The 12,859-nt window shown below is 45.9% G+C and overlaps 1 protein-coding gene across 10 annotated transcripts in view; it reads right to left on the minus strand.

Annotated features, from left to right (window-relative positions):
- The window catches only part of XPO7 (exportin 7), a 598,229-nt gene that overhangs the window by 158,942 nt on the left and 426,428 nt on the right, over positions 1-12,859 (minus strand). For 6 of the 10 annotated variants that reach the window (XM_085633849.1, XM_085633846.1, XM_085633852.1 and 3 more), the window contains 4 exons: positions 11,058-11,164; positions 10,801-10,889; positions 9,110-9,217; positions 8,295-8,377 (listed from right to left, as the gene is read on the minus strand). In XM_085633849.1, the coding sequence (XP_085489975.1) occupies positions 8,295-8,377; positions 9,110-9,217; positions 10,801-10,889; positions 11,058-11,164 (387 nt within the window). The remainder of the gene's footprint in view (positions 1-8,294; positions 8,378-9,109; positions 9,218-10,800; positions 10,890-11,057; positions 11,165-12,859) is intronic. The other 4 variants (XM_085633854.1, XM_085633851.1, XM_085633848.1 and 1 more) reach the window with 1 other exon arrangement.

A 12,859-nucleotide genomic window follows, 5' to 3' on the forward strand; every position in this document is an offset into this window, starting at 1 on the left:
CCTACCTGACCATGGGAGACTCCTAAGTCTTACCCCAGAACCTTAACTCAGCCAGTCGAGTACTTCCCTAAAAGCTGATAACTCACTTTTTCTCCATAGGGTAACATTGACTGGTTTTCACTTGGAAATTCTTCTATAAGTGTCGAGTTTTGAAACTTTAAAATATTCACTAAAAATCAACCGATCAACGAAAACGAAATTACTAACCTGTTACCAGGAGAGATCCCAGTGCTGGATCTTGGTGCCCAGCACTGACCCTGAAAAGTAATTACAACTGCGATTTTCCGATAACCAAACTTTCCTCCATAGGATAACATTGCCTGGTTTTTGCCAGAAATTCTTTTAAGTGTCAATTTTTTTAACACTAGGCGGCGATCTATGCACAGATATGAATTCAGCAGCCCACATGCCTCGAACCTTGGTCTTAAAATAAATCACAAAGTATCATTTTCTAAAATTGGTCTGGATTGCCTTGAGTCGTGTGTTCATTATTGATCACTGTTGTGCAATAAATGTTTTACACTCCTCTGTGTTAGGCCTAAGGCTGCTCGTCCACACTACCACTAATAGAGCACTTTGGGTTTTGCATTGAGCCCTGTACACTTTTGGTGAACCCTTGGACTCTGTACACGGCATTACCACCTAATGGCAATATCATATACAGAGCCAGCTTCCTACAGTAACCATTTCTTTTTGTAGCATGAATCCTTTTATGGAGTCACATGCTGTGCATCTGATTATGTAACGGTATTTGGTTCTCTGGGAAGTATGAGTTGCAAATGGGGTGAATTAGAAAACAGGTGTTACAGTACTCTCTATTCCGCCTGTGCTTTCTTGTTCAGAAGGATGTCCACACAGTATTGTTTTGTGTAGGTGTGTGGCGATGCGCAGCCAGTGGTACGTTAACCAGGAAGAAAGGTGCAACCATAGCAATCCTGGCAGAGTGCGCTCTAGGACATGTTGGCAAGGTCTGTTCCGCCCTTGCATAGCATTTTTTGATAGTGTCTACTATCCATCGCGCAATTGTCCCTTTGGTTACTGGTGTATCACTGCTAGCCCTAGCGAAGGAAATGAAGAGCTATTTTCCCTTCCAGATTGCTTCAGTCTGTTGTAGGTAGTTTATAAGTAATCTCTGCATGTTCAAGATTTGCCCTCTCTGCCTGAGTCTTTGGATCCTGAAATGGTAAAAAGATTTCGTAGTTTATAAGTAATCTCTGCATGTTCAAGATTTGCCCTCTCTGCCTGAGTCTTTGGATCCTGAAATGGTAAAAAGATTTCGTAGTTTATGGTAAACCCTTGATTGTGGATCATTCTGACTTTCTACATGTCTCTGTGCCATTTTATTTCCAAGTTTCAGTTTACCAGCCAGTCGTCCATTTATGGGTAGACATGGATAACCTTTCTCCTTAGGCATGCAGCCACCTCAGATAGCTATTTTGTGAACACCCTGTGAGAAAGTGTCATCTTTCTTACATGGTATGCCCCCACTTTTTGCTGAATTGCTGATGTACTTTGACTGAGTGTGCCCTGGGCTCCTGCCAATCAGGTGCCCAGGGCCTGTGTTCCTTCCCTAAAACTGTATTGAAGCCTAAACCCAATTGGCATCTCTGGCCACATGTCAGCCCCTGGTAAATGGTACCCTAGGTACCCAGGGCCCTGTGACCAGAGAAGGCCCCTAAGGGCTGCAGCACTTATTGTGCCACCCTTAGAGGCCCTGTACCCTGACACACACACACTGCCTTGCAGGCTGAGTGTCTTGGTGCAGAACAAAACAGAGTCGACATGGCACACATCCCTGTGTGCCATGCCCACAAACACACTGCCCTGGCATACCTCAGTCACCCCTCTAGCTGGGTGCACTATGCCAGTGGTGTGGGTACAGGTGCATGAGCCCTGTAACCCTACAGTACCCAGGTCCATTCCTGGGCACTAAGTGCAGTGCTGCCATTAAGAGTGTATGGTGCTGGGAGGTTGTCATTACGAACTCCACAGCACCATGATGGCTACCACTCTCCAGTGGGAGGGGGGCAGGAGCCTAGTCCCGATTGGGTAGGGCTCCCCATCCTCAAGATGGCGAGAGCCCGGAGTTGTGCTTCACCTCGCCTCCCCCACCTGAGGGGTGGGGTTGGCAGAGGCTGGCACACCTCCTTTCCTCCCTTGGGCTTTCCGGCCAGTCTTCCCGCCAGAGTGGGGGTCAGAACCGGTGGGGACCAGTTGCTGAGTACAGCAAGTGGTCTGGGGAGGCTCACAAAGACCAAACTTCTCAGCACATTAAACCCGCACTGATGCCAGTGTGGGATTTAATGTAAAATGCACGACAGAGGGCAACTTAGAGTTGCCCCCTGAAACTAACCAACAACCCGTGTCCTGACTGAGAGGCTGCATAGGCTGCCACCAAGCAGACAGGTTGCTGGTCCCCTGGGTAGAGAGCCATCCGCTCTAGTGGGCCTGCAACAATGCACATCCTGGGGCGAGGTTTCAAGCCTCCTCCCCCAGGATGGGCAGGGGAAGCTTCAAAGGCATGCCGCTTTTGTGAGCCTCCCCAGACCACTTGCTGCACTCAGCAACTGGTCCCCACCGGTTCTGACCCCCACTCTGGCAGGAAGACTGGCGGGAAAACCCAAGGGAGGAAAGGGGGTGTGCCAGCCTCTGCCAACCCCACCCCTCAGGTGGGGGAGGCAAGGTGAAGCACAACTCCGGGCTCTTGCCATCTTGAGGATGGGGAGCCCTACCCAATCAGGACTAGGCTCCTGCCCCCCTCCCACTGGAGAGTGGCAGGATAAGGGGTGTCCTCACCCCAGGAAAGGGACCCATTGGTCCCTGACCTTTCCCTACCTGTAACACCCCTACATTTAGTATTTAGGGGCACCCTGAACCTTCCTTCCTTCCTCAGATCCCGATTACTAAACAAGAAGAACAACAGGAAGAAAGAAGACCTGCCGTGCAGCTGCTAACAAGAGGACGACACCAACTGACTTGGCCCCAGCCCTACAGGCCTGTCGACCCTGCTCTTGCTAAACCCCGGCGTCTCCAGTGGTCAGCAACCTCGAAAACCCCGGAGGACCTGACTGCCTTGCTCATCTAAAGACTGGGACTCTCACGAGCAGTGGTTCTGCTCAAACAAGCAACAACCCCAGGTGCCAGCCAGGAACCGCGAATCCAGCGCACACTGCACCCGCGGAGCCCGGCCTGTGCCTGAGTGAATAAAGCCCACGAGGACGTCCCCCCGGCGACTGTGACCAAGAATCCAGCATCCAAGGACCCTCCTCGACGCTCCCGACGATGCCTGCAGCCTCAACTCCCGGGACCCCCCCAACTGGAACCAGCAGAGGGTAAGATTTCCCGACGCCAAAAGACACCCCTGCACCCGGCGCCCTGTGCCCAGCTCCTGGGTGCCTACATAACTTACAGCTTCCCAACTTACCTCTCGAAGTGGTGGTCGCACCTGAAGAATCTCCGTCCCCAAGCCTGCAGCCTTTGTTCATCTTGCAGCTTTTCCACAGAAATACATTGGGCGCCCGATGGCCCAAAAGCACCCTGCACCCAGCTGCCCAAGTGCCCCTGGAAGTGCATCATCTGTCCTAGTCTACTTCCCCACTTGCCCTGTGTAAGTGAACAGGAGCTTAGCTCCCACAGCCGCGTGGCCTGCCCGCTAGCAGCCACCAACCAAAGGCCCCCTGCCTGCCATAGGCTAACATTGGGCCTACTCTATCTGCACCCGGCTGCCCCTGTGCCGCTGAGGGTGTAACAACTGTACCTACCTGACCATGGGAGACTCCTAAGTCTTACCCCAGAACCTTAACTCAGCCAGTCGAGTACTTCCCTAAAAGCCGATAACTCACTTTTTCTCCATAGGGTAACATTGACTGGTTTTTACTTGGAAATTCTTCTATAAGTGTCGAGTTTTGAAACTTTAAAATATTCACTAAAAATCAACCGATCAACGAAAACGAAATTACTAACCTGTTACCAGGAGAGATCCCAGTGCTGGATCTTGGTGCCCAGCACTGACCCTGAAAAGTAATTACAAATGCGATTTTCCGATAACCAAACTTTCCTCCATAGGATAACATTGCCTGGTTTTTGCCAGAAATTCTTTTAAGTGTCAATTTTTTTAACATACAAATATTCGTTAAAAATCGCCTGTGTAACAAAAACGATTTCTTTCAACTGTTTACAGGAGATGCACCAGGGCTGAATCCAGGTTCCAGGCCGAGTAAGAAAAACCTATGTAAAGTAATTGATATTGCATTTACTTAAATATTCCTATTGAGCTCAATGTTATAATTGTGTTTAACTTGTGTTGCCTATTGCAACAACTGTAACTATTGCATTTAAAAGTCTATTGCTTATTGAAAGTATTCAACTAGAGCATTTCATTCTGAGAAAGTATTTTGATAGCTACATGTGGTTCTAAAATAAAACAACTATATATTTTTATATACAAAACCATTGGCCTAGAGTTCAGTTATTGAGTGTGTGTGAAACCATTTGCTGACTGAGTGTGTACAACAAATGCTTTACACTGTCCTCCGATACTGCCTTACTGCTCAACCAAGCTACCACTTTAGAGAGTAAGGTTATATCTAACTTTAACCACTGCCAAACCTCTGGGGACTGTTGGACTCTGTACCTTACCTTGGTGCATTATATACAGAGCCACTTTCTTACACACCCCAGGTGCAGATTTTATCCCGAAGGGTAGCACTCTGAATGGGTAGTGTACTCCATCCACTAGAAATCTGAAGTGTTTGTGTGTTTGTACTTATATAGCGCACAGCTACCCCATTTCGGGGTTTCCCGGCGCTGTACTCATACCGCTAGGGAACCCTTCCTGGCTTTTCCCTGTGAAATGTCCACTCCTGGGCATCCCCAGGGTGAAGCCAGGCATCCCAGCGCTGTTGGGTCCGTTGTGGAGATTAAGCAAGCTATTGCCCAGAGTTGCAGCGTGGGACCCATGATTAGAATAGGCACCGAGGCGAGAAATCAGGTCCGAGGAATTACGAGTCCAAGACCCGCCGAGGCGGGAATTGAACCCTGGTCCCGGGCCAGACGTCTGCATCAGGGTCTGCCGCTCTAACCATTGAGCCACACTTCTCCACAGAAGTACTTCTTGTACCTGTGGATTACTGGTATGAGAAGGTAGACGTCTTTTAGGTCTAGTGTGGTCATATAGTCTCCCCTTCTTAGGAGCGGGATCACATCACGCAATGTTGTAATTTTGAAATGTTGCGTACGTCTGGGCTTTCCATGAAAGGGCCTGATTGCCAGGTGTTGCCACTGCCGTTGAGTAGGTGGATGTGTGGCCTGCTGGTTGAAACCCTGTTGTTGGTATTGCTGCTAGGTTGTTGAGAAACCCACTTTCCCTGCTGGCCTCCTATTGGGGTCACCTCCCCTCCTGAAAGATCCTCTGAACTGTAAGGCCCACGCAGCTTAGCCGTTTTGTTGTATTTCTTGATTTGTTGGAGTGCCTCATCCACAAAGGGTCCGAAAAGAACCTACCCTGTAAACAGCATGTTTAGCACCGACGACTGTACATTGGGCTTTGAATTCGGAAATCCTGAGCCATGTGTGCCTACTCAATGTGGTGCCTGTGCACAGCTGTCTGCTTGCAGTATCCGCTGCATCCACCACAGATTTGAGGCAGGAGCTGACGATATTCTTGCCCTCCTGGATGACTGCATTTGTTCTATTTTGGAACTCCTCTGGGAGGTGTTGCATCAGTCATTCCATTTCCTCACATTGCTGGTAGCCACATCTGTTAAGGAGAGCGTTGGAGTTTGCAAATCACCATTGCATCGCTGCCTCCCTTTCCATCTTCCTACCCATCCAGTCCATACTTGTGCTTTTTTTTTCTGGGGGGTGGGCCTGTAGATGTTTGTGCATCATCCCTCTTTCTGGCTGTGGCCTCTATGATAAAGTCTGCTGGTACGCTTCCTGTGATGTACTGAGGATCTTGTATAGAATATTTATATCTCTTCTCCATTTGAGGAGTAATCTCCCTAGCTGTGGCAAGATTCCTCTCTCCTCCGCCAGCTCACCCTATATGTGGCTGCAGCCCTCTTTATTAGTCCATTGTACATGGACAGGTCCTCCGGGAGCAAAGGCCTGGAAGGGAAGCTATTGATTCCTTCATCGGAGGGAGCAGGGGGGATTCGGAATTGCGATCCTACTGCTCATCGTCGAACCAGCTCTGTCTCTCTCTCCCATCTACCTGCGCCTCCTCGTAATCAAATTGGTCCTCCTGTACGTCCTTATGTGGTTCCGGTGTCGACGGACCTCAATATCTGCAAATCTTCTCCCAATACCCTTTGCTACGAGGGTTTTGTTGGGACCCAAAAGGTCTTGAAGGAATCATATAACTCCTTTTTCAGCTGCAGGAGCGCAGTCATTTCAGGCTTGAGTCAGTGTCTTTTCCTTTCAACCTCGAGCGAGCGTTTGGCAGAGGTCATCGAGGAGGGCTTTCTCTTAAAAGCTATTAGCTTCGTGTACTTTGCCTCTTTGGTCCTTTCCTTCAGTACCTCCTTTGCCCCCATTAGCATCGAGGCTTGTCCCCATTGGTGTCCTTTGGTCAGCACCCATGCAGCTCTGTGTGTGTGTGTGTATGTCAAACTTGGTCATCGAATTGTTCGAATTGGACTACTGGGTCTTTGGGGCTTTTGTTACCTTCCTCTTTTCTGTGTTCCATGCAGCGTTCCTCACAGCTTCTGTTTTTTTGACGTCGACAATGCTCCCTTCAGCATCCGACTCTCCTCCCTGCGCCAGCTTGGCTTCTTCGATGTTTTATTCGTCACTGATGGAAAGACCCAGGTGATTCAGGGATTCCTGTGATTTCTCAGTGCTGGCCATGGCATATTATGTGAGTTGTTGCTTCAGTCTGGCCTAGAGAGTATTCCCTAAGAATTCGGCACAGGCCTCAGAGTCTTCTGCACTGTGATCTGTTGGAAGGCACAGGTTATAGACCTTGTGTGAATCACTTTGCGCAAATTTGTGGTGGCAGTTTGGACAGAATTTAAATGGGGTGTTCTCCATATCACTTATCTGTCTGTCTCCCCTGCATTCTGCCATGTGTCCTCCATTTCCGGGGTCCCCCCTTACCGGGGGAAGTTCACAGCCCAGGTTATGATGTTCTTCATGGTTTCCTGTGATTCTCTGTGCTTTTCGGTGACTTTTTCTTCTCTTCTCTGCAGATCCTTGTAGATTCTAAAGAGCTCCTCCAGTTTCCTTCTAGACAAACGGCAGATGATGGTCGATGATGCCTACACACACGAAAAAAGAAAGAAAAAAACCAGAAGCACAAAACATGATTCCTGACCAAACCACCAAATTGCGGTATAGATGCACACCATGTGAATCCAGAAAAGGATTCATGTTGCAAAACCTCAAATTTGGAATACTGTCCGAATGTTCTGATTGCATTTCCTCAGTGAACGCACCTTCACCATATTGTTGGCATTCTATGAATACCCTAGACGATGGTTTTATCCCAAAGAGAAGCACTTTGAATTGGTAATGTGCATTGTTTATCTCTTTTCTGAAACATTGCTTGCACTTTTTGTTAAATGGTATATTAAAGTATGTGTCCTTGAACTCTACAGTTGCCATGTATACTGTTTCCTTGAATTGTAGGCTAAACCTTCTGCAGGTGGTCATTTATAATTTGTGTTTTGTTTAGGACCCTGAGTTTTATGATTGATCTCAATGGTAGGCCCTACTTGGGAGCTAGAAAGTAAATGGGGTACAACCCTTGGATGCAATTCCTTATTGGAACGTCCTCACTGGATTGTTTCTGTTACAAGACCGTTCCTTCTCGTCCCTTGTGAAGCCTCTTCCTTGGTTTCACTTTTGGTAGTTTTCCTTGAAGTTTTATATAGTACCAAGCTATGTTATCTTGAGGACTCACTTGTTGTAAATTACCTTTATAAACTGGCTCCAGACTTTGGTCTCAAAATTAACTAGAATTAGCAGCAGTGGAATTGTGTCTCAAGTTAGGTAGGCTGATTGTCTGGTTGACTCAAAACCACGGCGGTATAAGAGAAGCTACATGGACTGGCTGACCTAGCCACTGTGTCTGCAGACCTCCAAGCCAAGCAGGCAAACAAGGCAGATCATGGGTTAGAAGGCTGCACTGAGTAGCTCCAAAACATGTCTGTCAGTACATAAAGTAGACCAACAAAGATGGTAAATGGATTTGTCTCCAAAACATGATTGTGTTACAGGGAACACTGAAAGAAAGTTTCCTATGAAGACTGCATACAATAAAGTGCAATAAAGTATATGACTGGAATACCCACCATACATAGTGACCATTTTACTGGTCTCTCGGAAGAGAAGAATGCCGTTAGGAGATGAAACATCAAACTGCAGGCGCTGAGACCTAGAAAGACAAATCAAGCAGTGAAAAATATCGTACTAGGTAATATCAGTCAAAATGATTGATGACTCTCGCTTAAGTCAATGATTGTTTTCACTAACGGATGTGCTCTGTTTTGAATGACCTAATTGCACTACTTGTATTGCAAGTAATTTGTGCTCTTTCTTCCACCAAAGTCCGTTGCCTTACCAGCATTAATTGACCTGACTCCAAATAATTCCTTCCAACATAATCCATACAGCATTGGGTTCAAGTGAAGCAAGTTTTACTTTTCATGGTTTTTTTTGGAGTATCTCTACCAGGTACTGAACCCTATCTCTTTCATTCACAACAGTCACTTCGCTATTTGTCCAGCATGAAATGCAGATCGCTACCCCTCAACAGGGATCCCTGCAGTATTGGTTTCAAAATTGCCAACTTTCCTTTGCGTATAATGTATCAGAAATCCCAACACTTGCTTTCAAAGTGTTTACTAGTATGTGTTTTGTGATATTCAATCCTATGGCTACTGTTTCAAAGTGCTCACTGCTGTCTCAACTGAAGTCATTATAGACTTTGCAGTTTGAATCCTTAATAATTTCGGAATGAATAGGAGCCTCGAGGCTCCTTCGAAATGGCAACAGAGTGCCCCTCTAGCCAACATGTGCTTAATTGCAGTATCTCCTACAAGGTGGCAATAAAGTGTGCTCCACTAACCCCTTGTGCTTTCTTGCAGTTTATACTCCTTAATCTTACCTGTTGTGCACAAGCTCTGCCATGAGTTTGAGAACTGGGGTAGTGCAGGCTGGGTCATGGAACCACAGTTCAATTGCACGCTGCAATATTGGCATGTAGGATGGATAGCTTAAGTAGAATGCTAAGGAAGATTGACTTAAACAGTTGAACATTACAAGACAGAATGCCCCTCGTGCGCTAGCACATGGAAGAGCAAATATAACAATCAAAAAAGCAGGCGTGATCTCACATAAGAATATCATCTTTCTGAACTGTCAGATTGCATCTTTGAACACTTGAAGACAACAGTAAACACAAAACACAAATTTGTATAGAACCCCTGTCCACAGGTCTAGTGGAATCAAACAATACATACTGAGGGGAGATGCCAAATGGCATTTACAATAAAACCACCCACCTAATTTTGTATATTAGAAAGCGCTCATTTGAAAGGGATTTAGATTCTCAGAAATCAGATAAGCAGATTCTGGGTTTTCAGACTGTGCCCCACTTTCCAGTCCAGAAGATGATCATTGACCTGAATATAAATTCTAAGACAGCATGGACCACCATGAAAGGCTGCTTAACTTCTTAACTAGATCAGCTTGAGCGTAAAGTAGCTATTAACTTTGATTTGAGTTGGTTTCACTGTACTTCTGTAAGAAGCACAACGTAAATAAACTGTGACCGCTTAGTACTGTGCTCCATACTATCTAAATGCCATTTTTCGATTCAACTGAAAGTTTTGAATTGGGGGCTTTTCAAACAATGAAACAAGACTAATCTTGCCCAAGTGAGGCAAGGCAAAACTGGATTGGGGAAAAGCATTGCTTTCCTGACCACAACTCTAAAGTGAGAAACACATTTGGGAGCACAATAAAAAAAAACACAGCAAGTTGGATACTCAAAAAAACAGACAATGACAAACTCCTTTATCAGTAGGTACTTGACCATGCCTCCAGCCTATGCTTGAACCTAAAAACATTGAACATCTCTTAATTATGTAATTTCCAAGCAAAAAAACACCTTGGTTCAGATGTTTGTGCTGTATACAACAGTTTCAATGAAGAACTACAGGAGGTTACCCATAGACCCAGTTGAGACCCGTTATCTATTATAAAATACGTCTCAACAGCTAATATTCATAGACAATTATGTAAATCATGCACAATAATTGCAAAAAGTAAAAATCAGGGAGACATAAAACGACTGCTGAATGTCCATAACAATTGCAATGGAACTTTTGTAAATCAGAAACCATCTGAGTGATTGTATATATTATATAATTCCTTCCTTGCGCCGCTTTCACAGTTTATCTTTATCTCACTTGCCACTTGGCTGTTAACACATTTGCACGAGCACTGTTGTGCACAAGATTTTATGGGTTACAACCACATTCAATGTAAATAGTGCAGATATTGGTTTTTGTACTCATTCCCCTTAAATACAGACTGCTCCTTACAATTCCAAATAATCTTTGATGTCTCCCTGATATTTCCGTTTTGAAAATATTGTCCATGATTTACATAATGGTCTATGAATATTAGCTGTTGAGACGTATACAACAGTTTGACATTGAAATTAGAGTGACCGAGTAACCTTCAACAATTTAAAAGCACAAAAGGGTGCTGGGTGAGGCGTAAAGAGGGGGTGAAGTAAACGCCCCACCCAAAATCACAATCCACCAGCGCAGGAAGTATAGCAGAGGATACATCCATTCAAACAGCATCATGAAGCTGGTCTTTGCATTGAAGGCAAATGCAATTCCTCTCAGATCCCTCACCAAACCCACCAGTGTCCTCTGCAGAGATAAAAAAAAAGAAAAAAAAGCATGACAACAGACAAATGTACAGGAGGGGGTAGTAGCGTATCTCAATCCCAACACCCCTACCACCACACCCCTAACAAAGCCCAATGAAGCAGTATACTCCCCTGCAGCTCTGAAATAGACAGCAGTCACTGCACTCACTTTCGCATCCTGCTCGTTGAAGGAGTTTGTGCCGAACATCTGAGCTACAGCCTCGAAAGCAGCAGTGAGGGGAAGCATGAACTGTTCAAACTGGTCTTCATCTTCTCCTGGAACAAGATCAAAGCTTAGTACACATTTCCTTCTCTCACATTCAAGATCAAAGTACAACTTGCCCTCCCCAACTGGTTCTCTGCTCAGTGCCTCCTCTCCCAAGTGTTCAGTAACAAAATATGGCCACATGGTGTCGGCAATAAGAGAGCCACAAATTATATCACTAGCTATTATGAAGCACAATGGTCAACCCTAAAGTTTCAAAGCCCTTGTCGTCTTCAAAGTCAGCAATGAGAGTCAGTCACAAGGACCTAGGTATCAACGGAAGGACACAACAACATGGACCTGGGTATTAACAATAAGACATAACCATGTGGGCCTGAATGCCACCAACAAGATCTGCAATAGAGGCGTGGGAGTCAACAAAAAAACAGGACCACAAAGGCCTACACACCAGCAACTACACGATCATAAGGGCTTAGGTGTCAACAACTACCCTCCATGGGCCTTGATGTCAGAAATGGCATACAACACTGGGTGACCACAACACGACAGCAATATTGAACAGTGAGTCTATTGCAAGACAGAGCAACAAGGACCATCTTGTCATCAACAAGCAAAGGCAAGGGCCTAGATGTCAGGAACAAGCTAGTTCCAAGGACCAAAGGGTGTCAGTAACAAGAAAGCCACAATTAACTAGATTGAGCAGCATGACAGAGGTCTGCTATCTGACCCTGCCATACATTTGTCACAACCAGAACCCCAGCTGACTAACAAGCCACCATCTTCGATGGCTCTCTGCACACCCACAGTAAAAGCATCATCAGACTGGAGACAAAGTAGTCAACAACAAAAAACAAGGAAGGCAGCAGGCCTTCTCTGTATGAGCACCCAGGACATGGAACAACATCCCTCTGTCCATCAGGACTTACCCCTACCTTGAATCAATGGCGAGACAGCTGAAGACTCACATCTTTAAAGAACACTAGATCACGACGCAGTAATAGCGCTCATCTGTTCTCCCAGCCCAGCTTCCACTTCAATAATTTGTTCACTGTATTTTTGCCATTGAACCTGTATAAATCTCAGCTGCTCTTTGACATGGATTCATGCTATACAAATACATACATACAAGGACATGTGCGACAGAAACATAAAAGTACAGCACTGTCCGCAATGAAACAACGCGGGAACCTGGAGTCAGGACGAAAAAAGACACTGGGAGCTTGGTTCCAGTAAAGGGACTGAGGTAGAGAAACCAATGCTATCACTAAGTCAAAGACACAAGGACCACAAGTTCAGTAACAAGATGTTTACCAAGTCATGGTCATCAGCAAATAGACAACGTTACATGGACATCGATTTTAGCAACAAACCACACAAAGGGATGTGGTTATGATCAATAGGTAGACCCATAGGACTTGGCCATGCCAGTTTAAACTCGAACACCAAGACATCACAGATCAAGCATTGGCATAGCAAATAGGTCTCGCCTTTGGGACCTTATAAGTGTTTAGCCATGCAACAGTTGCATAACTAAATACTTATAAGGTCCCAAAAGCGAGACCTATTGGCTATGCCAAGCGGCTGTGCGGCCGCGAAAGTGATCGCGATCAAACATCAAAGCGGCCATGAAAGTGAAAGTAATCACGGTAAAGCGCGGCACACGCGCACATGCACTGTAGCTCTAGGCTGGCCTGTAGCACTTTTTGGAGCCCTCTCAATAAGTTCGGCAGACCAGCGCATGCGCT

Source organism: Triturus cristatus, chromosome 11 (assembly GCF_964204655.1).
Source record: "Triturus cristatus chromosome 11, aTriCri1.1, whole genome shotgun sequence".
Taxonomy (NCBI): domain Eukaryota; kingdom Metazoa; phylum Chordata; class Amphibia; order Caudata; family Salamandridae; genus Triturus; species Triturus cristatus.